General features: G+C 37.9%; 2 protein-coding genes across 2 annotated transcripts; one reads left to right on the forward strand and one right to left on the reverse strand.

The window, feature by feature from the left end:
- The first annotated feature begins 8434 nt into the window (after positions 1-8434).
- Positions 8435-15040, forward strand: LOC140242218 (uncharacterized). The gene is made up of 3 exons (XM_072321962.1): positions 8435-8809; positions 10613-10753; positions 14603-15040. Exons 1-3 carry the CDS (start codon positions 8435-8437, stop codon positions 15038-15040), a joined length of 954 nt encoding a protein of 317 aa, XP_072178063.1.
- A 4395-nt stretch (positions 15041-19435) lies between these two features.
- On the reverse strand, positions 19436-27554 carry LOC140242664 (DNA-directed RNA polymerases I, II, and III subunit RPABC2-like). Its single transcript, XM_072322422.1, has 5 exons — positions 27443-27554; positions 25407-25464; positions 24375-24508; positions 23415-23486; positions 19436-20431 (listed from the first exon to the last, which is right to left on the reverse strand). The coding sequence occupies exons 1-5, from the start codon at positions 27466-27468 to the stop codon at positions 20344-20346; spliced, it is 378 nt and encodes a 125-aa protein (XP_072178523.1). The 5' UTR covers positions 27469-27554; the 3' UTR covers positions 19436-20343.
- Between the last annotated feature and the right edge of the window lie 258 nt (positions 27555-27812).

The raw sequence follows: 27812 nt of genomic DNA on the forward strand, positions 1-27812 counted from the left end.
ATGTGTTGACGCCTGGCAAATTTAGTGTAGGCCTACCTTGAATTGATTCACAAATAGGTATAAAAACGGATTGTTTCCTTAATCAAATTGTCATTGTCTTCCTTTATCTTACAGGTCTGTACATCATTCTCTTTCTCACATTCTTTGTCATGTTTGTGACCTTCTGCTACCAATCTCTCTCTCTCTCTCTCTCTCTCTCTCTCTCTCTCTCCTTCAGTCACAATCTCTCTATATACTTGTTTTATACATACATATATATATTTTTTTTCTCTCTCTCCCTGTAGTTCTCTGTCCTTCTTTCTAGCTCTCTAGCGCCATCTCTCTTTATCTCTGTATCTAGCCCTCTCTCTGACCCGTCCTGTCACCCCGTCTGTCGTCTCTGTGTGTTTGGAGAGGGATGGTATTTACTATACATGGCCGGCGGAACCAAGGGGGGGGGGGGGCACTCGGGCCCCCACTTTTTGTGCACCATACAAAGGAATACATAAGGTGTCATCACTTTGGGCCCCCCACCTTTTTTTTTAACCCGGAAGAACGTAAATGGCACTAAAAAGAAATAGAAAGAGATCTTGAAGTGTGAGCGCGTTTTTTATTATTTTATTTATTTATTTATTTTTTTTTTTGCTCGTTAACTCATGAAACCCGAAGATACCTCCCCCCCCCCACTTTTGAAAACGCTCCGCCGGCCCTGCTATAATATGATAGCGAGCTAATTATTTATGATTTGCATTGGTTAACGCAGTTGTTGAATCACTGGTACACACATACACTCACACACGCACACACACACACACACGCACACAAACATACACACATGAACACGCTCAAATCCATTCAACATGCAAATACAAGCAGCACTATCAATTCACCGTAATTTGTTCCTTCAACTTCTCGACAAATCAATTTTCAACAAGAAAAAGAAAAAAAAAAGTGTTTTTTTTTTTCCTGGCATGACGACGGTTGCATCTGGTCATATTAACCGAAATTACGATGAAATCTGACCAAAATTGAATATTGTTTTACGTCTTAGGCATATAAGTAAGAAATGAATACAACTGCCCCCCCCCAAAAAAAAAAAAACAACAACAACAACAACAACAACAATGACGAGTGAAACGTGTTTATCAAGATCTGTCTATTGTTTGCGTGGGAAATGCTCATGTGCGGTGAGGCTGCAATCTGTTTCATTTTTCTTATCATGTATTTCTCATCTACCCACCCCCCCCCCTCCTATACCACGACGGATCAATTATTTCTATTTTCACATCAAACAGATGTGGAGATGTCCGCAAATAGCTTTATGTACTCACTCATTAAACGCTCTCTCGAATCGATGGTCAAAGGTGTTTGTTTGACTACAATGGCTCGCTCTACGGGATTTCAAGATAACACTCCATTTTACGTTTTAATGGGCCACTTCATAATTATCTCCGGCCCGTACTTTGGTTTAAAGGGAAATATGCCCGATATCATGAAAATTCAGTAAATTTACAAATATTAGCAGAACACATGTCAGTGAAATTTGAGAAAGATTGGACAATACCATCACAATTTGTCAAATGTTGGTTAAATCCATCACGTGGTGCTGTTAATGGTGGATACAGAAGCTCGTGTTGGTATTCGTCTTTTTCACACATTTTCAGTTTTAAGAACACTTACAACCTCCTTAAGGAGGTATGGGAATAATCACCATTGTTCAGTGACGAGTTGATAGAGGGACTGAATTTTTATCTCTTAAATGCTCTTGTTGAATTTTCTGATTCTGTTTGTAATGGACTAGTACTTTGACGTATGTACAACATTCTGATAGGCACAAAGTTTTGACAGCCAGAAATTTAAAGTGAAAATAGAAATGTGTTCTGCTAACATGGATTATTCATTCAATGAATACAAATCACTGGGTTTGATGAACTCCCCTATATTATGTATGATGTAACAAAATTGTTCAAAAGGAGCTTTCATTGAAATGAAATTGATTTTACATTTCAAGGAATGTAAAATTCTTCATAAATAATCTAACACGCTCTTCCTTTCAGGCAGGTGATTTCAGTTTGTCGATTTGTTGAAGAAGTTATTATTATTTCTCAATTATCACCAAAAAAGCAGCTTGTATCAATATAATGGTCTGTTCAAAATTATAAAAAAAAAACCCATGGGATTTAAAGTAAAAAAAAAATAAATAAGAGAACGTTGTACAAGCCAAAAGATACCATTGGCTCTAAACCGTATAACACCCAATCCATTTTAATGTAAATGCTTTGGCCTTTAATGTATCGTTTTCCCAAATGAGGTCTAGAACAACATGCACTTCTTTTTTTCGAACATGTTTTCATTAATATGATAATAACAGTCATCTATACAGAATGCATGCGTATGACAAAATACAATCGATCATACATGTTATGTCTGCTTACATACGCACACATGCACATGCTATATAAAACACTGCACATAAAATCCACACTTACAATGTAAACACAATGAGAGCGTACACACATACACACGCACACACAGACACTACACATGCCCTTGTTAAAAAAAAAAAAACAGCTATGAGCCTTGTCGTGTAACAATAATTGGTACATTACATAATAGTATGGATGGCTAGCTGGTATTACCATCCTTATGTTGAGAATCTCACTAGTAGTAAATGTATTAAAAGCGCTTAATTTGCTCGTACTGCATCTTGAGGAAGAATTAATCCTTAGTGCAGCGCACCTACAGTCTGCTAAACTTTGCGTAATGTGTATTTGCGCTGGGTTGCCTGAGATTTTGTGAACTGCTCTAGGTATTTGGCGCGGCGATCATTCCACTCGGCAGATATCGCTGGGATTGGACCTCCGCGTTTTCGGCACCAGCACTTTGGACCTGGCCATGATGAACGAAAGTCTTCCTGTCCACAAACTTTTCCTGTATATCTTCTCTTACAATCTTTTGAAGTGCCCACGAAGCGGAAAAGCAGAGCTAATCCCTTCGCAATCCTGGCAACGAGGACCACATTTGGATCTACAATAGGTGTGCATAAAGAGTCAGACCGTCCAGGTAAGTACCGTGAATGGTGACGAGAAAGCTGCTAGAATGAAGCGGGGAGGGGGTGGGTGGGGGGAGGGGGGAAAAGATAGGCACCAATACCCCGCCCTTGTCCGAGCTATGATTCCCATGTGGCACAGACGGACGGGGCAAACATCAGAAAGGCATCGGCACACAAAAACACCGAAACGAGAAGGGAGCACCCAAATGAACCAGCGATGCCACGTATACCATTGGAAGTATGAAGATACTCGGTGTTGAAATACACGTTTTGCGTATAATCACACTCTTTTCACGAGCTTCATAAAAACAAGGAAACTGAGATATTTCCTCTTCCCTTCGACAATGCTATGTACGGATCCAGCTGCGGTAAGTAAAGATTCCCCATATTTTTAGAGAAAACGATCTAGGTGCCTGTGAATGAAAGTGATTCGTCGTCCTTATTCCACGTTGGCAGTTATCGGAAGGTATTCAGGCTGTCTTTATCTCCTATCAGAATAAATTAGTCAAGCGCAGTTAAGTAAGGTTTAAGTATGTTTTGGACTACTACACTAGGGTTCCTGGGTTCAGTTTTCACTGCAGTGTGGTCATCCTTGGACCCTCGTGAAAAAAACAAAAACAAAAAACTGAATTCCTGGCTATGCTTTCATGTAATTGGTAGAGCCCAGGAAAGGAGAAGTGATAACATTGCTGAGGCGGCCATAGAGAGCGATTTATCCATTTTAGTGTCAATGGTGTTATATTTATCATTTTTTCATTGTCATTATCATCACTTTCATTGATGCAATTGTTTTAATCCTTACGTTGAAATTCAGCACCTCTTTAATGATATAAATGGCATCTACTGAAGATGATAAACAGGAAGGTTAATGGCCAGTATGACATCCTGAAATTGACAACTGGTTCTGGTATTCTAATGAAGCGTTCATTTTTGCTCTACGCGTGGGAATAAAACACGTTTGCTAGAAACAAGCAAAGAGAGAGTTCAGTCGTAAAGAAACATAATACATGTATAGGGCCTAGAGTCGAACTGATGTGTATAAGCCTATAATACTTTTATATGCTTTGTATGTTTTCATACACGGTGTACAATCGCAGAGCTTCCATACGAGCTGGAGATGACGTGATTACGTCACCTCCTAGAACAACTGTCTATACTGTCTTCTGCTATTTCTGTCGTTTAAACAATAGGAAAGTCAATTCCATTGATTTTTTTTTTATATCAACGTTTTATTGATCATGTAAAATCATGACCCCAAACATTCATTATGCTGTGTTACATCTGACAATAAGCTGATTCTCGTTATTGTAGTTCTGATTTACGAATAACTATGCTTTTGCCTGAATCCTCAAGGTGCGATACTCAACAATGTGTTTCTTCAAATATTGTTCATTCGTTCATTCATTTATTCATTCATGTTATTTCAGCACGGCGCAAGCTTCATTCAGGGCCGGACGTTCTTCAGCATGTCCGTGCACAAAAAAAAAAAAAAAAAAAAAAAAAAAACAGAAACAAAGATACAATTATATAATTTTAGAATGTTATATAAAAAGAGATACGAAATCATAGATAGGAGAAGAAATTAAGAAAAAAAAAGCGATGAGTAACTTCAGCAACAATACCAGATCATGATGCGTAAATGTAATTGGGTAAACATTACTCTTACATCTAATCAGTATAACATAGTTTGATGTAATAGTTGGAAATGTTAAAACGATTCCTTCTAACTGATTTTCATGACAGATAACAGCCGTAGAGTCGGAGTGCAGCTTCTCTTGCATCATTACACTGCAAAAAGTCCGGTGTTAAATAGTGAACACCGAGCTGGTGTTAAATTTTCGGTGCTCATTTATGGTGTTAAATTAACACCCCCGGGTGTCATTTCCAAATTCTAAACTGTTTTTTGAAGAGTTTCTTAGTAACTGCACTTCTTGTTGATTTTTAATTCAAACAAGACGATCAAGAATTTTACGTTGAAATACTAGATTTTTGAAAAAAATGTGAAAATAATTTTACACCAAAGTAACACCAGCTGATGTGGTCCCTTATTGAAGCTGGACGGGTGTTAAACCATTGATGTTAACACCAACAAGTATCAAATCAACACCATGTGGTGTCATTTTTTTAATTAACACCAGTACAGTGTCAAAATAACACCTGGTACAGTGTCAAATTAACACCACGAAGTGTCAGGTAAACACTTTTCAACACCATCACAGTGCATTTTTAACACCTGTGGGTGTGGTCCTTTATTGAAGTTTGATCGGTGTTAGATTTAACACCCGTGGTGTTAAATCTAACACCCATGTTTTTACAGTGTACGATTACACACTACGCTTCATTCTTTAAAGGGACTGTACAGTACTGGTTGAGGTGGGGATTCATGTTTTGAGCATTCCTAAGTGAGATAATGAGAAACCTCTTATGAAATATGAAAGAGCATGTAATTTGAAGAAGGATTCAACATTTATTTGATGAAAATTGGTTTTCAAATGGCTGAGATATCCAAAAAAGTGATGATAATAATAAAAGGCGACAGGCCACGCCTTTTATTAGGATCTCTTTGTTTCACCTTAATTGGATATCTCAGCCATTTCAAAACCGATTTTCATTAAAAAAAAAAACAAAACGAAACTTTGATACCTCTTAGAATTGCATGAGCTTTGACATCTTATAGAGTGGTTTCTGAATATCTCGCAAAAAGTTAAAACCTAGATCCTCACCTCAACCAGAACTGTACACACCCTTTAACAAAGCACACGGCAGGGCGTTTACCAGTTAACACGTCCTGTTGAAATAGGCACACAAATTATATAAACATCGTGTCATATGGCCGTCTAATCCTATAATTCCTATGTATAGAGAGATGAACAAATCAGATTGAAAATAGAATTTAACCACGTGTCGGAAGGTTATTGCATGAACACAAATGTTTTGGAAAGAATAAAAATACATTCTTGGAGCTAACGTAGCTTCATGCTATAAATTAAAGGTCCAGTGGTTTGGCTTTGAAGATGAGAACCTTCTTGAGGGAATCTTGATGAATGAACCCCTTTCTGTGTCTCATATAATGACACCGAGTCACGCATTCTGCCCTCACTGTATGTCAGATTCACTGATTCTTTGCCTTAAATCTGATTGGTCCTTTGTAAAGGATACCTTGCACATTGTCGCACATGCCTCGATGGAGCTGAACCGTAGTTCTTATTAGTACGAGGCGTCGTTATATAGGTCGTAGTTACAGGTTTATAGCAGCCAGCCAGCGAATAAACGGTATCACGACTGTGTGCTCAGCGTCCGAAAGAATAATGAGTGTTACATAACACGCTTTTCATCAAGAACAACGTTTGTTATCCTTTCACGAATAACTTGCCCACCTTGAAAAGGCAGCCTCGTCGTTTTGAGGATATTGTGCAAAATACACGCACCAAAAAACTGTGAACATGTTATCTGTTTTGCATTCAACATGAATTATTCTTCAGGCATGCGATGTGCAAACTAAATGATAAGAAACAACACAAATACAATTTAGGCTGTCAGATTGTTCCGAAGCCCTCATAACCATAATGTGTTGTTGTAAGTTTACAGCACACACATTGAAATTTTCAGTTCAGTAAAAATCTCTGAATAGCGAAGGATTTGTTCGGCTGCATGTGGTGAGACTGGTTTGCGTATAACATCTTCTCGAAGGCCGGTGATGGGTTGTTTGCACATACCAGATTCACATGTTGTCTCCCCAAATTACCAAGCCTCTTTTTCTTTTTTTCTCCGTCCCTCCCCCCCCCCCCCTCTCTCTCTCCTTCTCTCTGGTAGACACACACGAACACACACAGACACTATTTGATTCCAGCTCGATCATGTTCCATCATGGAGCTATCTATTAACAGGGTTAGTAGCTCCATGGTTCCGTGCGGTGCAGTCCACTATATAGGGTGATTCGGACAAACTGAAATATTATGACAGCATAAATTGTATCGTACATATTTTGTAATTAAGGAAACTCCGTGAAAAACGTTGTTTTACTGAATTTTCATGCACGCATAGGGCTTTGTTAAGTAATCAGATTATATTTTCGCCTATGGGCGAAAATTAGTTAAAACAACGTCTTTCACGGAGTTTCCTTAACTACTGTTGTGAACCAATGTGTTCTTAGACTCTGAGCAGAAACTTTTTGCTGTTAATGTATATATTTCCGACAGTGTAAACAGTGAAATGCACTTGATCGACTTTAAAGAAAGGGGGAAGGGGGTACTCGCCAACCCGACCAAATCAAATTAATTCAAATCATTGGACCAAATTACCGATTCATTTTGAAGAGCTTACTGTAGGCAAACGTAGACCGTAAGGTATCACAAATCTCTTTGGTAGATCTTAACCCGTTGAGGACGAGTCCCGAGTATACTCGGGCAGGTGTCTATGGGAAATGCGTGTTGTAGCAAAATCAAACCGTCCTCAACGGGATCGTATAGTTTTGGTTGAAACCTAACTTCAGGTTTTTATCATTTTTGGTGAGATAGTGAGAAACCTCTTATGAAATATGAAAGAGCATGTAATTCCAAGAGGGATTCGATGTTTATTTGATGATAATTGGTTTTGAAATGGCTGATATCCAAAACAGAGCGATCCTATTACGATGGTTTTGTTTTACTTTGTTTTTGGATGTTTCAGCTATTCCAAACCCGATTTTTATCAAATTAACTTTGAATTCCTCTTAAAATGGTATGCTCTGTACTATTTCAGAAGTGTTTTCTTGGTATCTCGCAAAAAAAGTTAAAGCCCAATTTTCATCTCCACCAATACTGTATCATCCCTTTAAAGAACAGGATGTTCGACAGGGGATTGGGACGGGATGCGACAGCGGAATCGGGGGGTGGAGGAGGTTGGGAGCATTGATGTGAAGAAACTGCAGAGAGAGATCGGTATCGTGGGCCTATTTTGCAAAGCATTGTAAGCAGAATAACAACAAAAATACACGAAAGAAAATATCCTTTCTTTTCATCCTTTTTTCTCTCCTCCAGTCATACAGTCAGTCATATGGTAATGACTGTCATTAGCAAAATATTGACATCATTTAACTGACTCGATATAGATCCTTTAGGTTCATTTCAATGATACTAATATGCAAGAACCTGTAATGATACTGCTATTGAATGATACAATTTTGAAAGAGTTTTAAGTCTATTTATGTTGAAAATAGAAAGTGGACTCTGATCTTTAAGTCATATAACAATAAATATGTGAAAGTAGAACCTAACTGGGCGATAAATATTGTGTTTTATGATAATAAGATTTACCAAAATTTTGCACGACGCACTCTTTGATAAATCATGATCTTGCTATATCTATTAGCTCCCGTCCATTTAGATTTTGCCGGGTTATTGACCTCCAGAGCACGTGGCAAAGATGATAAAGGATTCCTCGCAGACCAAATGCGTCTTGAGCATTTCGCTGAGCCTCATCCTCCTCTCCGTCATGATCACCATTGAGACGCAGCGAAAGGCCAACGCCCTGGTCGAGTACAACGACGAACTGCAAGGGCGGTTGCAGGAGATCGCCAGGGAGCGGCGGTCGCTAGGCAACGAGATGCAGTTGATATCGGACAAGTTCAAGGCCATTGTGGAGGAGAAGCAGGTGATGACGAACATGGTTCGGGAGAGGGGCGAAGACTTCGACCGGTATCGGGATGAGTGCGATGCCAGACGCAAAAAACAGGAAGAGGAGCTGAAAAAGAGCAACTATCAGTTGTCTGCCGAGCTCGAAGAGAAAGCTCAGATACAGGTATCTAATTTTAACTTTTTTAACATACAGTATTCATATCATATCAATCATTTGGATAATAATTGTTGTTTTATTGCATTTATTCATTTATTACTCATCTACCTACAAATCTATACTTATTATATCTATACATTTCTGTTCTGCACATAATGCGCCAATCAGAAATACATTTATGATTTAGATCTTTGCAAAACTTGATATGTTTCCATGTGGCGCACTTTTGCACATCTTAGGTTCCTATCTCTTAATCTGGCATATTATTCCCTAAAGGGTATTTTAACATATTTTTCCTCCCTTTTGCTGTACTATATAAAGAAGTGATATTCTCACACGTCATTTTTTAATTCCTTCCATGCTCTAATTCAAAGCACACACAAAGAATATTGTTGCCAACACACTGAAAGAGAGCGAGCGAATTGCAGCTGGAGGTGTCTTTTCTACTGTGAGGGCATTGAGAGAGAACTTCTCGTCACGCCTTAGTTTATACCCCATCAAAATGGTTCGAGGTAAAAATATCAGCGGTTAAATTGTAAACGGTAAGAATGTCATGAGAGATAACGTCAAGAAAAAATACCTGCGGGAAAACTGTGTAGGGGAAAGAAAGTCAAGGGTAAAAATGTCAGCGGTATTGTCGGAGGAAAAATGTCAAGAGTCAACATGCCAGCGGTAAGAATGTTGAGGGTAAAAAGTAACCTGACTTGTTACATTTTTACCTCTGACTTTTTTTCCATTCTACCTTTCTACCTCTGGCATATTTACTCTGTACATTTTTGTTTTTCGTCCGACATCTTCTTTTCCGCAACATTTTGCCCTTGACATTTTTACCCCGACACTTTTAACCCGTGGTATTCTTATTAGTTGCATTTCCCCCCTGACATTTTTATCCCTGACATTTTAACCAGTGACATTTTTTACTGCTGACATAGCTTGCCTGTCACCTGTATTACACATCCTTGGTTTAAGCTGGCGAGGGCCGGGCCCTGGTCCATTTGAGGTGGCGCCACGGTTTACCCGAGGCCTATATTTTCATGTAGAGCGAATCGAAATACTCTTGGAGTAGCCGTCTTCCCTCCAATCTCGTGTGAATGCTGGATGTCTCATTTGTAAGTTTGCAAACGTGTCCTCATTTGCAGATTCCTCGATGCTGAAAGGCTGCAATACATACAATTTCTACTGCAGCCTTTCTCTTGAACATTCTTCGATTTCGGGAGAGCCTGGATGCCATAGGCTCTTTGGCCCGAATTCACGAAGGTGGTACAAATTTAGAATGAAACCATGGTTTAAACCATGGACAAAAACCATGGAGCGCCAAGCGTCGCACGGAATATTTCGTTAGGAAATTGGACATTTTTTCGACAAAATTACAGTTTCGTTAACGAAATTATCATTCCGTGGACGAAATGTTCATTTAGTTACAAAATGTTGTCATTTCGTTACAAAATAATAATTTCATCGACGAAACGACTGATTTCGTAACGAAATGTTCCGTGTGACACTTGGCGCTCCATGGTTTTTGTCCATTGTTTAAACCATGGTTTCATTTGTACCACATTCGTGAATTCGGGTCTTTGAGTTTCCTTTGGATTGGCGGCAATGCTGGCTTCTAAATCGCTTACTTTTGGGATATTAGTTTTTCCAGACGACCAGGATAGCACGGTACAGCCAATTCTTTATTAAACTCCTTCGACCACTAATCTGCGATTTAAGAAGAAAAATAGCGGAATGATTTTCTTTTAAATATGCAGCATTGTCAGCGACGGCTATTTACTATTTTTTTTTTCTGACACTTTTTTTCTGACACAGGAAGTACTTGCTGGGGTTCGTGAGGAGCTACGTGTGATGAAAGAAGAAACCGACGACATTAAGGCAACCAAAGAATCAATGGAGGGCAAGGCCGCCGAGTTGCAGAACGAAAACAGCGAACTCCAAAGCCAAGTGGAAAGGGTATCTATCATATTCACTTTTACTTCATACTTTAGAGTCCGGGAAATGTATAGTGCTTTTATCTATTCGCATGCTCTTTTTAGTGAACTTTTCACGGATCAGTTGGTTTAGATATTGCCTCTATTGCTGTCACCTTCACGTTAGTCCTGAATCCGATGACTTCACTATACCGGTTTGAAAAATGTGTGTCCTTGTGTAGAGTATATATCTCTCTATTTATCTCCTAGGTTTTCATCGGGATTCGAACCCGAGACCTCCGGATTACTAGACCGGTGCTCTACCGACTGAGCTATTGAAAGCCCTAGATCGGTGTTCGTCCCAAACCCTTAACTCTCTTTGCTCGTGTGGTCAGAAGCTATAGTGTGTGCATGTGTGCAACACACACACACATTAACCTGACATAAACCCAAAGGATGTAAATCAACTTTGGAATAAATGCGAGGGATCGCCGAAGCGATGCAGCTTTTTATTTTTAGTAATATTGACACAAGAAGGGGAAAACTGATCAGAAACAAATAATAAAATACATGTAGTGAAAACTTTGAGCAAAGAAAATGGGTTTTTATCGGGATTCGGGATGCTAGACCGGTGCTCAAAGTTTTCACTATCTATTATTTGTTTCTGGTCAGTTTTCCCTTTCTTGTTTCAATATATATATAGGCCTACATATAATTATATATATATATATATATATATATATATATATACATACATATATATCTATAAACAGTCAAACCTGTCTATAGCGGCCACCCAAGGGAGACGAAAAAAGTGGCCGCTAAAGACAGGTCATCCAACTTTGTGTGCATTGCCGACATAATGTGTCATCGTTGTATACATCAGTTTATAAGTACTTACATGTACATGTATGTGTGAGCGTATGCACACGACGTGTGTTTCATGCATTGAACAATGCCGGTGTTTATGAAATTGTTACACATCACCATGTGTACAGTCGTGAAGAAAGCTAAACACTAATGCATTATTATGACTAATGAGTAATGAATGCAGCGATGGCGAATATTTGATTTGATTTGATTTGATTTGATTTGATTTGATTTGATTTGATTTGATTTATTTCTGCTTAATTCCGTTACATCAGATAGGATCATGTACATGTCATTTATGACAAACAGTATATCGACACATAGTTTTTAGTACAATTATACAAGACAAATACAAACATACAAGCTTATGGAACTTAAACAGAAGGGTCTCCTAAATAAGCCGAGGCTTGACGGTATGGAGACTATATGCTTACCTACTCTGAATAGAATAGGGAATAGAGAAAGAGAGAAATAGGGAAGGGTAGGGGGAATAGGGAAAGTTACAGAGTGTATGGGTACCACTCCAACTACTTTACAATAATAGTAATGATGATAAATACAATATGATAATGATATTAAAGTTAACACGTTCAGTTGCCTTTGCCGGAGTAATGACCGAATATGCACTATGAAAATAATAATATGTGAATACAAAATATCTTATACGTATTCTTATCTGACATTGAATAACATATATCGTGCTTGTTTTATGTACGCAGTAATGGTAAGGCACATCGTACACATGCATGCTCATAATATATACATGATGTATCCTATGCATCATACTCATATTCATAATATGGATAGATAAATAAATCGATACATTGTATGCACACATCCATGCATTATGTATCACGTACATAATCATATACATTTGATTATAATACAATAAAGAAATCAGAATGTTATCCTGGGGAATACTGCTTAAGGAGGTGAAGTTTTACAGCCTTCTTAAATGAATACATAGTGGTCATGTTTTTAATTTCAATGGGAAGGGAATTCCAAGTGTCAGGGCCGGAGTGTCTGATAGAATGATGCGCGAGTGCTGTTTTGGGGTTAAATAAATGTAAATTTGTGGATTGTCTGGTTGGATAAGAGTGAATCTCTGAATTTGACCGAAATATTATGTTAAATATTGGAGGCAAGAGGTTTGACTTGAGACAAAACATAAATACAGCTTTTTGGAGAAAATTTATATCATTTATCTTAAGGGATTTAAGCTGGAAAAACAATGGGTCGGTGTGATCTCGAGATCGTGCTCGACTGCACACTCGTATTGCTTTTTTCTGTAGGAGAAGTATACGGTCTGTGTTACATTTGTGGGTTGCCCAGATAATGTTGCAATATGATATATATGGTAAGATTAAGGCATTATACAGGGTAAACAATACACGAGTTGGTAAAAAATACTGAAGCTTAGTTAACAGGCCAACGTTTCGGGATATAGGCAAAATGATGTGTTTTACATGATCATCCCATTTTAGGTTTTCATTTATATGCACACCAAGAAATTTATTTAATATTTTCCTTTCAAGAGATATACCATCAATATACAATTCATATTCTGGTAGATCAGCTTTTTTACATTTAAAATGAATGAAATTAGTTTTGCTTAAATTAAGTGCCAGTATATTACTTTTAAACCATGTAGATAATTTCGGTAATTCATTGTTCAAAGTAGCAACTAAGTGGTTTAGGTCAGCATGTGAGTAAAACACATTTGTATCATCGGCAAATAATATATACTGTAACATAGATGATGCGTTTGAAATATGGCGATCACGAAACGTTGCCCATGAATGACTGGCACGGCTACAAAGCAGAAAAACACGCTGAATTATCAGCTCTTTGGCCGCTATAGACAGGTTAAAATCTACCACGGAAAACAAAATTTGTGGCCGCTGGCCGCGTTAGACAGGTGGCCACTACACACAGGGTTTTTCTCTCGGGGGATTTTTCACTGGCCGCTATAGACAGGTGGTCGCTATAGACAGGTGGCCGCTAAGGCAGGTTTGACTATATATATATATATATATATATATATATATATATATATATATACACACACACACACACACACACAAACAAACACTATATATATTATATATATATATACATATAGTGTGTGATGATGCTGATACTCGTACCGTCATTAACCGTACGCCTCTGTCATCTTAGGGAGATTATAGTCGAGACAATGTAGATGACAAAAGATGTCGCATGAAACCGGCTGTTACGAAGCTTTCGACCTTGGTCTTCCTCAGCTTTATTATCTACAGTTATACATTGTTGAATGTGTTGCAAATTGCCAAAAATGTTGCCAAGTATGCTATGAAGCTATTAACTCATGCTGAACTTGTGTTTAAATTATATTGTGTTCATGACTCCAGATTTGCTATGCTCAAAAACATATATTTCGTTGCATTAACAGATAATAAAGCCGGTTTCATGCGACATCTTTTGTCATCTACATTGTCTCGACTATATATTATATATATATACATATATAAATCAAGATTATGCATATAACCAACCAAGTGACGCTATTCAATAGTGATATTTGTAGCGTTACTTCTTGTTTCCGCTTTTCTAGCATTATTCAAAATCTAAGGGCAATTCACTACATTACGACAAATTTTGATGACAAAACCCCAAATTGCTGCAAAATGCGTGCGAATGAAGTGTCATAAAGGGATTCTTTGCGGAACTGCTAATTATACAATGAAGTATTATGTTTATCAAACTAGATTATCATGAAGTTGTCGTCAAACCTTTGATGCAATGTATTTTGCTTGATATAACTGACAATCCGAAAGTTATCATCCGTGCAAGAATTTATCTTTTTATTCAAGTTGTCTATTTCTAATTTGGCTGTCACTTTGTTACGTGTTCTAGTAAGCATTTTTTATCTATATTCGAAAATTGTATTGATGTATCTTTTTTACAAAGATTGATGGCACATGTCTACTTGTGCTGACAATTCTTATTGTCGAAATATATTCCGTTCTCCCCGAATGTACAGCTTAAGAGTGAGCTTCAAAGCGAACAAAGAAAGCTGCAAGAGGCACAGCAAACTTACGAGCAAGAGACGCAACAGCTTCAGCAGGAGCTACAGCAACAAAGAAATGAGCTGCAGCAATTGCTACAACAGCAACAGCAGCAGCAGCAGCAACAGAGCCTTCCACAGCAACAGCAGCCGCAACAACAAAATCTAGAACAACAGCAGGCGCAAATACAAGGTTCACAACAACAGCAGCAACACATTTCACAACAGCAACCCGTGGGCCAAAGACAAGAAACTCAGCCCAGACCTGGGCGAACGGAACAACGTCCATTTGTAGTGGCTCAAGAGCATCAGCAGACTGGACAAGAAACGCAAGCACAGGTAAAACAGGAACAGCAGCAGCAGCTACAACAACAGCCACAGCAAGACAGAATATCAACTGGACAACAGACTTAAAAGTATGATTCCACACTATGTTTAAGTGGGCTTTCACAAATAGAGAGGTGTCAAACCAAATGGTAGGTCCTGTAGACTTACCTAATATAATAAGCCGTTTGTGACCGATGACACTGATACTGTGAACAATGTGCGCTTTGAAATTGTTAAACTTTCGTATTTCGTTTCAGATTCACGTAAAAGGTCGACCATTTGAAATGTCTGAATTTACTCAATTAGTTAAGGGCAACGTGAACATTGTGTGGAATTATGTAGCCTACTTTCTTCTTCCTTATCAGGTGCAGTAGAAAGAAGAAATGTGAGAGTCTGAATTCGGTGCTTACCTGCACTTCTTGCAGCTCATTATATGTTTTACGTCATCATGACACATTCAATCAAAAGAATTTGTTTTCCAACTTATTTGTTGTTGTTTTTTTAATCAGAATGTGCCTTACTTCGGAGATGAAAGCAATAGCACTGCCTTTTTAGATGTTAAACAGTGCTTTTCAGTAAACTTGGCTAGTACGGTATACCATGGTATACCGTGTGAGGGCTCAGTTTCATAGATTGTTGGAGATAATTTTTATACACAATTCTGAATTCTGATTAATGTTCCCGACATACAAACAAATAAATAGAATAAACCGAGTAACGTCATCAGAAATAGGAAATGACGTCAGGTAATTGACCTGTCGAATCTTATACCAGTTCCTAGCTCAGTTTCACTTTAAAGCTTATCTGCGACATAAGAACAGAATTTAATCCTACAGCTCTCAACTCTAACTTGGTGCATATGTGCGTGTGTATGTGTGTATGAGTGTGTGTGCGCGCGCGCGCGCGTGTGTGTGTGTGTGTTTGTGTGTGAGTGTGTGAGGGTATCTGTGTGATTATGTTTGGCTACACAGACCATGTCATAATTCTAACGAAGATAAGGATTTCAAAGCTATCATACAGTACCTCTTTAAATGTCTTCCTCTTCCGTCGCTGTATTTAACATTTCCAGGCTTATCATCGCTTCTGTCTCAATCATGTGATTTATCATTAACTAAATACCAAACCCTATGAAGACCTCTAATTTGTAACATATAAAGATGAAAGCATTTTAATGTTATATTACTTCAACTGTATCGCACAGTCTTACTTTGTACAATGTAATTGCTTTCATCATTGTCATCTTCAAGAAGTGTTAACGGCCAACTCTTCATTTCGATTTCTCTTAAAATCCGTGCTTGGCCTCGTTACAAAAAAAAACAAAAAACAAACCCAAACAAACAAACAAAAAATAAAAACAAACTGAAGCCTATGAGCGGAATTGGCTAGGCCACGATTAATTATCTCTTCCATTACTATAAACAACTTATGTGCAAGCTAAAATCGATGTCACTTTTGAGAGGAATTCCAGCGAGACTTATTCCAACGAGTAGTCACAGTTGGACATAACGGCAGCTGAATTCAATGATTTAATCTACTTCTTTTCGGTTGTACAAATAGGAACCTAGCGCGTGACTTCGGACATGTACACAATGTGCCATAATATATTTGTCTTTTCGAACTACATGTGTTTAATTCCTTCTGCACACAAAATATCAGATTCACGCACATCAATGACTCTTACGTCATTGTTTGCTGTGAACATCACCTCTGTAAAGTTTTTTTCATGTTATTGTCTTCCTGAGTAGCAAACTCCACTCCATTTTCGTGTTTGTTTTTGGAATGTTTCCTCTGTTGAAATATTTACTGAGGCAGTATGCTAGTGCTGTAATAGCTGTGTCATATCTAGATCTCTTTAACTTTGCCCGTTCTAGAAGTACACTTTTTTACCATCCCTGGGGCCCGTTGCATAAAAGTTACTATTATGGTAACTTTGCCATCCAATGGTAACTACCATGGCAACAATACTCAACAGCCAATAAAAATCAAGAATTCCATGGAAAATACCACTGGATGGCAAAGTTACCATAATAGTAACTTTTATGCAACGGGCCCCTTATGTGATTACAAAGAACACTAGAAATCGTAGTTAAAATTTGTGTCTTGTCATTTATACCAATTCACTTTCATGAACTACGCAGAACTGTTGTGTATCTTCTTAATTCAACATACATCAATTATGCTGTGTGCATTTTCTACTTTTCAATTGCATCAATGCCCGAAATTGCTTCATGACTGTAGCCCAATCAACAGTAAATTGTTATGAGAATCTGTTTCTGAACAGTTCGCATTTTAATGACAAGGATCGCATGTACTTAAATTGATTACCTGCTGCTATTCTTCCGTATGAGTAACAACATTTACTTGTATTTAATTTCAATTATGTGATGTCCGGCTGACAGCGTTGATTATTTATACATGTATAACAATATTTATCAAGACTAGCGATGGCAATAAATTACCATATACGTGTCTTTTAAACACAAGTGGACTTTTTTTTTTTATAAACTGTATATACATGTACATTGTACAATGTATACGGGGCGTCATTCTTTGATCATGGCATGATGAATGAAGGTGTTCTTTTTTAATTCTCCGCAATGTATTTAAGTTATTACATTGAACATACTATATTGTCAATACCGGTATGTACGTGTAGTCACCCCCCCCCCCCCCCCAAACACAGACACACACACAAACAAACCTCATCAAAGCATGTACAGTATTGAATTCACTATGACAGTTTCTGCTCATGATTTCCAGTTGCAATACTGTACATGTACTATCATTCAGTATACAAATAATGCACATTCCACCCGGTGTTAGTTAGAATTATCCACCCGACAGTAACTTTCGAACAGTCGGAAACACACAAGGCGAAGCCGTGTACTTTTGACTGTTTGAAAATTATGGAGGATAACAGATAAATTGATGAATTTACTAACATCCGACCGGGTAATGTGCATTATTTGTTTTATAAAATGGTACAAGTCTGCCATATGATTTAAATCCTGTGGCAGCAACTTTCAGAAGATTCCCAGGGCCATTAGCAACTCCACACAAACTTAACCGCACACACACATCATTGCAATTCATTCATAATGCACAGGCAATGCCACTAAGAGTGTTTGGTTCAGGTGAGCTAAAAAGACTGTTACCTGATAGCTCTTAGCCAATCATTTGATTAGGATCCATATCACCATTTCAGAATGTACATAGTTATCACATCTAAACACGCATTATTGTTTCACCTCATGACAGCACTGGTACTAATGTCACAACATTACAGTACTTTACACATACACTTTTGCCAATATTCATCACTTTGATTTATTTCTGTCAAAATTAGCATCTTTACAGACAAGACAATATCTCACTTTTCATTCAAATCTATGAGCAAAGTAGCCAAGGTGTGGCATGATATTTGTTCAGAAAGGTACACTTCATCAACAAAGACATACTGTAAACCATGAAAATTTGAAAATTTGCATGAAAATTTCGCGAATTAGAGCTGATGGTCTTTCTCTCAGCATGAAAGTTTCACGAATTGTAACTGGCATCCACTGCATACTGTGCAGGCAAGAACTTTCATGTGCATTTTCATTTCGTGAATGTCAGCGCTCGCAAAATTCGCGAAATTAAAATGCATGCGAACATTCCTCGTTTTACAGTATACATGGATATGTACACATATTATTTTTGTATTCTGGAAGTCATAACATGGCGGGGGTTCTTCCTACTTAAATTTGCAGTATGAGAGGGGGTCTAGAATCTCACAAGTATGCATTCTTGCTAGCTATACAGGGTAAACGGTATGGCCACTGTGGTCTACTGTCTTCTCCCTATGACATCAAGCTTTTCAAGCGTTTAAGCCAGTTTATCAAGGGAGCTACGCTAGAACTGTATCCACAGTACTACACTTGGTGAGTTGGAATGCAAGCATGTGCTCACTGCAACATGAGCTATATTCTGTGGTTCATTGTGAGTGGAGAGAGATGTTTGCTCATCATGTGCCGATGCACCTCCTTCATCTAGACTGTAGACAAATACAAGAGGTCACAAAGTTTTATTTCAGATCTAGTGAGGACAAAGGAAAGAGAGAACACAACCAGCATGAATGCTAATCAAACTCCCATAACATCATTTTTGTATTCCTTCACTGGTTACAACAAAATCACCGGGAAGGGGGAGGGAGGGAGATAACCAGTATCTAATGCTGGGTTTCACACATATTGTAAATAGAAAAACAAATTAGTTTTTGCTTCTTTTTTTTTACATGTTAAGCTTATGCTGAGCTGAGATACTGCATCATGAATATTCAATCTGGAGTACAATTTCTTGTGTGTGAGGTAAAACATACTGTCATCAATATTTGACACACACACACACACACAAAAAAAAATAAAAATATATATATATATATATATATATATATATATATATATATATACATGTATATATATTATTTTTATTTATTTTTTTTTAATGAATGTGGCCAACTAGAGTTTATCACAAGGACTAGCAATATGAAAACAACGTCCAGCATTCTACAGGATGATGAAAATGGACGCTCCAAAAAACCTAAATCGGAAATATATAAACAGATTGGATGAGAGCTGGTACTCTCTACGATAAAAGGAGAGGGAGAGAGGGAAAAAAAGGGTTTTTTTTTTTTGGGGGGGGGGGGGAAGGGGGTTGGTGGCATGGGGTGGGACAGGATCTAAGCCTTATAGAGATATTCCTGTTTACGGTTGTTTTCAGGACCAGCAATGATTGTTGATTTCTATTTGTGTCCTACTCCTGAAATGACACTTAGTATTGATATCAAAATATTGGTATGTGTATCTTCTATACAAAAAGACAAGCAGGAAAAAAGCACAATCTCTTATTTACGGTTTTATGATATTAAAAAAATGCAAAAAAAGGAAACAAATTGTATTTTTAAAGTGAATTTACAACCTGTAATGAGAGTAATGGTGCCTCATTACTTTATCAATGAAGTTCAATGATACATTACATCAATGGTAAAAAGTACATAGTTATAACACATCAGCGATGTGGTCAGGTTTTTAAATCCGTTCTCTGGCAGGATCACATCACCTGCGATCTTGGCGTAAGATCTATTTACATATCCTCTAGACGATCAACCTCCGTTGTCACTTGGCTGCGTGGGTCATACAGACCACTGAATCTCCCTTCCGGAAAACACTGCGGGAGAAATGGCAGTTTGGAAAACCTTCCACAGATGCGACACATACACATACTATTTCAGCTGTGGCAGTTTGGCGCATCTGTGGCACAAAACACAGCCAAACAAAGGTCAAGAATGTTCCAGCACTGCCGTCACAGATGTCTGGTCCTCGCCACACCTCCACAATCCAGCTTCCACGCCTTCAGTCGATGATCAGCTCGTCGCATCCCCAATCCTCAAAACTCCCGTCCGGTAAGTATCTGCGGATGATGATGGGTATCTTCCTGGCTCTGCCATAGGAAATGTAACAGAAAGACGGATCACAATTACATTAAAGGTACTGTTTACCGTTGGGAGCAGTGATCTAAAAAAATGTTCGAGTTATCACATTTGATGAATATGTGTAGGTCAGTTGTATCAGAAAACACCCTACCACACAAAAATTTTGCAATGGAGCGTAAAATATAAGGAGATATCACTAAAACTGTAAGTGTAGATGGTCTAGTCTTGAAACAATTTTATTATAACTGTTGTTCATATTTTGTATATTTAACAATACAAGTTTACTTAACATTATTCACTTACACTGATTACCTCTTTTTTTACATAGCTTGTTTCTATCCCAAACTCACATTTTAGAACTACAGTATTTTGAAGCACTAAAGTTGAGTTTTTGTTTCACCTGCAAATGGTAAATAATGCCTTTAAACTCCCGTCAGTTAACAGAGCCCAATATGAACGTGTCATGGTCAGCTGACACCACTGCTCAAATACCAGATCAGGAAAAAAAAAAAAAAAGAAAAAAAAAAAGGAAATAAACGATTGGCACAGGTGTTATTGATATGTTGACCAAGACATCTTGTATGTGTTTAAACTCCCATTAGAAGGGCAAAAAAATATTCCCATAATGCATGTAGATATATCAATCATAAAGCATACACATAAATGCACTGACAAATTATACATTTTGCCAGACCAGGAATTACAGAGAGGAAAAAAAAAAAAAAACCCACACAGAATCCTTTTTTTCCCATCTCTTGGTTGAGATTAGGAAGGAGAAAATTGATATCAATGTCAAATTAGAATAACCCCCTCTACGTTGAATTGTAAATGTACATGGCAATCAAAATTTCAGACATGCAAATGAACACACACAAACCCATGCACTCATAATATATTGCAATAAGAGATCAAATGTGCAGACAATCTTCCATACTGAGTGTTGATAAAATGCCCTTGTGCCTTGTGACATTACACCGATCAAAAATCTATGTTTCATACGTTTACAATGGATCAAATGAAGGTATAGGCAAGATGATTTGTGTACTTTGCATTCACTCTTGTCAAATTTGTGTATGCAGGGCTCCACACTAACTTTTATTTTTGGTGGCCCAAAGGCAAACATCTGACCTTTTTTGGTGGCCCAATCAGGCCACCAAATTCTCAATTTCTGAAATTTTGGTGGCCTGACGTGCGTTTTTGGTGGCCCTGGGCCACTAGGCCACCATTAGTGTCGAGCCTTGGTGTATGGATGGTTGGAATTGGTCCAGGTCAACAGAAAAGGGGACTGACGTAACATACAGTTGTACATTGTGAATCTATTTACCTCAAAGGACACACTGCTGAAGCAGAGTCCAGGGGCCCGTTTCATAAAACTCATCAGTGACAAGTTGTCATAGATGTGACAAGCTACTGAAATCCTTGCATCTGATTGGCTGAGAACAAATTTGTCATAGAAATGTGGCAGTTGTCACTGATAACAAGTTTTATGAAACGGGCCCCCGGTTGGACTTTGTAGTCATGTGATAGAAATTTTTCCTTTAGAAAGTTTCCTTTAGCATGGTGGTCCCTTTTATCTAAATGTGGAATTGACTCAAGTCAGCAACGAAAAAATAAAATCAGTTGAAGAAAATACTCCAAATTTCAGCAAAATTGGATATAAGATCAAAGAGTTTTGGAATTCAGTTTCATGTAATTTCACTGAATAGTAACAGATGTGTACAGTACAATGTATGTAAAAAAAAAAAAAAAAAACAAGAAAAAAAAATAGGACTTTCCGCATATAACTTTAAAAATAATAATACAATCTAAATGCTGTTTCTGGATATGATACTATAGCTTGTTAGCTACTAGTATATCTTGCAGAAAAGCCCATTCAGTTTGGTTCAGTGGTCATGGAGAAATGTTGATCTTTGTAAAGCATGTCATGAGTTTGTTTGTTTTTTTTTCCAAGTTTAGCATTTAAATGCTCTTGGCATCCACATGAATGAAAGTATTTTGCTCACAACTGACAGGGCTGGGCAACTAACCAATGAATTCAAATACTACTATAACATCAACATCTAAGTACAATTATGTAGATATAAATGTAAACATCATTGTTCATGATCACCTTCATAAAAAAAGGAGAGCAAAAACAAAAAAAAAGAAAAGAAAAAGAAAACACAAAACAGAAATTTACAAAGGAGAAAGAGCTCAATCCAGCTCTCTAGGAACTAATAAATCAATATCTTTCGTTAATCCTTCATTTTCACACCTTACTACACTAACATTTGCAATACAATTAACTCAGAAATCTGTTTCCTTTTTTATGTAATTCATTACTCATTCTGTTAGTTGCAAATGAAAAGAAAGTTACTTTTTCAAAAGAGATAATTTTGTGCGAGAACTCAATGAACGGCTATGTATTTGTAAGGCATGAACACAATGAACAATGCATCTCATTACAAAACTTGGAAGGATATCTGACATGCTTTACACAGATCCCATTTCTCTGTGACTGACCACGCACGGAAGCAAATCAAATGGGGTTTTCTGTAAGATGTAGGTAATAAGTGACAGTTTCGTTCCCTGAAATCACATATTGTCTAATTTGTTATGTTTCTTGCTTTAAAGTAATAAGTATGAGTTACCAGGTAGGTAATAACCGCCCTGCAGAACATATTCTATCAAATTTATGGAACACTTTTTTTTTTTCTTCTAATTGAATGGCTTTACTTTTGACTGTCAATTTTGGGGACCTGGATATTCTGTTCATCATTCTTTGAATTCAGTGTCTCAAAACAATTACAAACAGAGAGGTTTGCTACATTGGAACCCGTACATGGTATTTGGACATATCAGATCTCTTTATACCAAGTCTCCACATTTATAAAGCAGAGTCTTTTTTTTTGTGTGTGTGCTTTTTTTTTAAGGTGATTATTTCTCTTGAATGTAAATGATGGAAGTTTCTCCTCTCGATCCCCCCAAACCTAATCTCCCTCCTCAACTTACTTGAGCTCTTTCATGGCAATCTGCAATGGATCAGTCTCACCTTCCAGTTCCACCATGACAGGAGCATTCATTCTGAAATTAAACAACACCAACAAGACAGAACCGTGCTTTTAGTTCAGAGGTAATTGGTTGCCTGATAAAAACTTTTGAAAGTTTTGAGCAGGCTTCACTCTGACTGCCACATTGTGGAGTAGAAAGAGAAACTCCACGTAGTTAACTTTATCATATTGCATTTTAAGTAAGCGGCAAACTCATACAAGGTGGAATTGTACCTCCACAATAATTTATAAAAATTAATTGTCGTAGAACTTGTTTCATGGTTCAGATTTGGACATATTCTGAATTTATTTTTGGTAAATGCTGATTTGAGGAGGTATATGTCAAGTGGATGATAGTATCTGACATGTGACCCATCACCATGACATCCTGATGAAGTCATCAAACATTAATTTTGCTGACATCAGTAAACAATTCTCTGATAACATCAGGGTTTCATGGTTTCTTAGGTTACGTATACTTTTAGTCCTTATCATGCTAAAATAAAAAGGTTGATCTGGTCAAGATTATTGAATAAATAAAATAAATGAGATGGATAAGAAACAGACTATTTTCTACAGTAAAAGAAAGAACACTCTCTCAACAAGAAAAACACAGTGTCTTTCATACCAATTTTCCATACACATTGTACACTCAAGTGTCCTTCAATCAACCACTGTGGAAACAGCTCTATGCCATAAAACTACAGTATGTTACTTGTAAGAAGAACAGCCTTGCACTAAAAGTAGATTACATTCAAATGCATCTTGTGGAAACCATCCCATGGTGGTTGAGCGAACAACACAATAACAACAGAAACATGTACAACAGTGACAAACAACAAAATACAGAACTTGGTCAGGCCAACATAGGAACACTATTGCCACATAGGGCTCTGTTTAATGGTTGGAAGATGTCTCTTACGCTATCTGCAACGCTCTGGTGCCCAGGACTCTGGCCCTCTCGTACTTGGTCATATAGGGCGTTGTGATGCGCTCAGTCTGCTGGACAGCCTCGCCAGCGGGCAGGACCTCCACATGGTCTCCATCCTCCACCTCCTGCAAAGTTCAGAGGAAAGTCTTGAAATCAGCGCCCCTGAATCCCTTTCAGACCATCAAATGAACTCATTTGAGGGAGATCCTGAGAATCTCACTTCGTAATGCACACCACAAACAATCTAATCACATTATAATATTTTCCCATAAATCCATAAATCATATTACAGTTGTATATTCTGTGTGGAAAGAAATGACCAAAAAAAAAAGCGTTTGTAAGCAGTCAAAAAGTCTTTGTAAGCAGTCAGTCTTTTTTGCTTGTGTACTTTGATTGATTCGAATTGTAAAAAAAAAAAAGTACAAATTTTGTAAGATCAAAAGGTTTGCTGTTGCTATGGCAGAAGCGAGGATGAGCACTATGGGCACCAAGATCATCGCCATGGCAGCTGCGCTTGATGCCATTTGCACCAATTGGAAGCATCTTCATGAATCAGACCCCAGATCATATGGATGCAAATCAGCAGAGATTATAGAAAAATAATAGGGAAGCTTGGAATGTGTTTTTACTTTTGTTACATCATCTCTGTCACTTGCAACATATGACAAGACAGGGCTGCACACTAACCCAATTTTTCTACTGGTCTGACCTGCTTTTCAGGCCAGTAGGTGCCCATTTTTTCAATTTTTTACTGGTCCATTCCTGAAAAAGTAACTGGTCAGGGACCGTCGGACCAGTGCCAGTGTGCAGCATTGGATAAGATATGATTCAAATATGGATTTAAGTTGTGTCCCGCTAGCCTAGCTTTCTCCTTTTTTTTTCTCTCTCTCTCTCTCAGAAAAAAAAAAAAAAAATCCTGAAGTAAACTTTGTTGGCATACTCCTTTCCCTAATGGTACACATAACGAAACTCAGCTTGATGGCACAGAAGAAAGTTTGTCTTGCGATGTTTACAAATTCATACCTCTTCATTTTGAAGACCATCCAAGGGCTCTTCTGCATCATCAAAATCTTCGTCAAAGCTGGGAGATATGAGAAAGAAAGCAGCGATGGTATAGAACATGAATTACTTTGGATTGATCGTTTGGCACAGTGATGACAGCAAGCCAAAACAACCAAAGCCAAAATAACCAAAGACGAAGTTATTTAATTTGTAGTTCTCAGTGGATTGGAGTTGATTGTGAAACCACCTACAGGTGTACATGACCTTTGGTGTAAGATACTACTTTTTAAATACTGGTAGATACTGGAATACTACATCTAAAATAGTGTATCACAAAAGTGTCACATTTCGTTACAATGACTGGGCCAAACAAGATACCACATACACTGTTCTTTTTCTGAAATGGAGCTTTTGATAATCAGTGGTTTGACTGTAGATGGTGCAATGAAAGATCATCTAGGCCAGGTATAAAGGTCAAATTCCTACATTGATACAGTAGAGGATAGAATTCACAGTAGGGGATCTACAACACAGCTATGATCTACATGTAGATCAGTTTTCTTACATTTCCATCCCGTGGCCATGATCGATACTCACCATTCCATTAACAAAACAAATTACTAATCAAACTCAAAAAGGTTATGGGTGTACAGTGTGTATGGAACTGGTGGGAAATAAATGTGGAAATCACATCAAAAACATTTCATGAAATGCACAAATTTTAACTCTTCAGCTGCTCTTGAGAAATGAACAAGGTGAATTCAGACTTCATGGATGATCTAGTCTACTGTAAAAGTGGAAGTTTTCGCGGTGTTGAAATTTTCACGCATTTTGCTCAACCAGAAACTACAGCGTTGTAGTGCGAAAATAAAAACACGCGATTATTTTTGCTTGCCATTATGTTCCTATACTTACTGTCTTGATTCCACGGAATTAAGAACACATGAAACTCTTCTTACCAGGTCGGACGCGAAAAATTAGTCTCGCGAAAATATCCACTTTTACAGTACTAGAAATCTACTTGTAAATTCAAATCTAGTTAGGCCAGCTTATCGAATACTAAAGTAATGATGTCACTCTCAGCACAAAATGCTTTGATAATTATTTGTATCACTAAATCAATTCATTTAGAGCAATTTATAGATTTTTAGAGTGGAAAATTATAGACAGGATCTTGCTTACTGCAAAACTTACTCAGCAGGAGTGTACTCATATGCCTACTCTCGAACTCAGTCTCACTGTCTCAGCAGACTTTTGTCGGACTTGAAGCTCGATGTCAAACGGATGAATATTGAAATTTAAGTTTCAGCAAGGGGTTAGTTCTACTAAGTTCTAGTGAGTGATGCTGCTGAAAAGGCAAGAGTTGATTTGCTCGATCTAGGAGAACTAGTAAATTTATACCATTGTTATACAGTACATGCAGCAGGGAGGTGTGTACAACACACATGTAGAGTACAATACAAGATAGACGTCTAATGTTAGACCTCCCTGCCTGCCTTGCTGAGCTGCCTGGCCCTGGGCTCTATACTAGTAGGCCCTATGCAGTATGCTGTACACAACCTGAAAGTAGGGCCAGGGGCAAGTTCTCATTCTTTCCGTTAGATGTTTTAGGCCTACTGTCCCCGACTGTACTTTGAATCTAGTAGTACTAGTAGGGGCAAGTAAATTTACAGTAGGAGCCTAGTCTGGGGCTAGGCGTGTAGCTGTGCAGCTAGACAGAAAGATCCGTCTCGGCGTCTGTCCGGAGAAGTCTTTTATTTATTTATTTATTTATTCATTCATTTATTTCACGTTATCGCTCTCCTCCGGAGAAGCCAGACGCAGTCTCCGCGGAACATATCCCCGACGACCAGATACAGACCGATCTTTCGGTCAACTGAGTGCAGCGTGCCACACAAACCTTACATAAAATCAAATACATGGGACCATTCATTGTCACGCCATGTCGAAGTCACGCGTTTCGCAGAACCAGAAAACTATGGCAGAACTACAATGTACATACGAAACTTCAACTTTTTCCCTGATCTAAACACCGGATTAAATAAGAAGTTACTCACTTGTCAATGTCTTCGTCATCTGCCATAGCTCTTTTTGTACATAAATGCAACTATTGCAAGTGATGCAACGAACACAGAACTGATTAATAACCTGCCAGTGCAGTGCAGTGATAGTGGCGTCTACTCTATGTCGAAATTGTGTGCTGAATATAAACGCCACCTACGTTCCGTGTGGTGAGGAGAAAAGTCTCTTTGACGTACAGCTCTATGTGCCTCGGATACAGTACTTGGTTTTGCAGGAAGTATATTGTTTTCGTCCGGCATTGTTGGGTCGTCATACTATTATCCATGAATAGGTGGGGTTTTTTTTTTTTTTGTGTGTGTTTTTTTTTTTTTTTTTTTTTTTTTTTTTTTTTTTTTTTGATGAGGT

The sequence above is a fragment of the Diadema setosum genome, chromosome 19 (genome assembly GCF_964275005.1).
Source record: "Diadema setosum chromosome 19, eeDiaSeto1, whole genome shotgun sequence".
Classification (NCBI taxonomy): domain Eukaryota; kingdom Metazoa; phylum Echinodermata; class Echinoidea; order Diadematoida; family Diadematidae; genus Diadema; species Diadema setosum.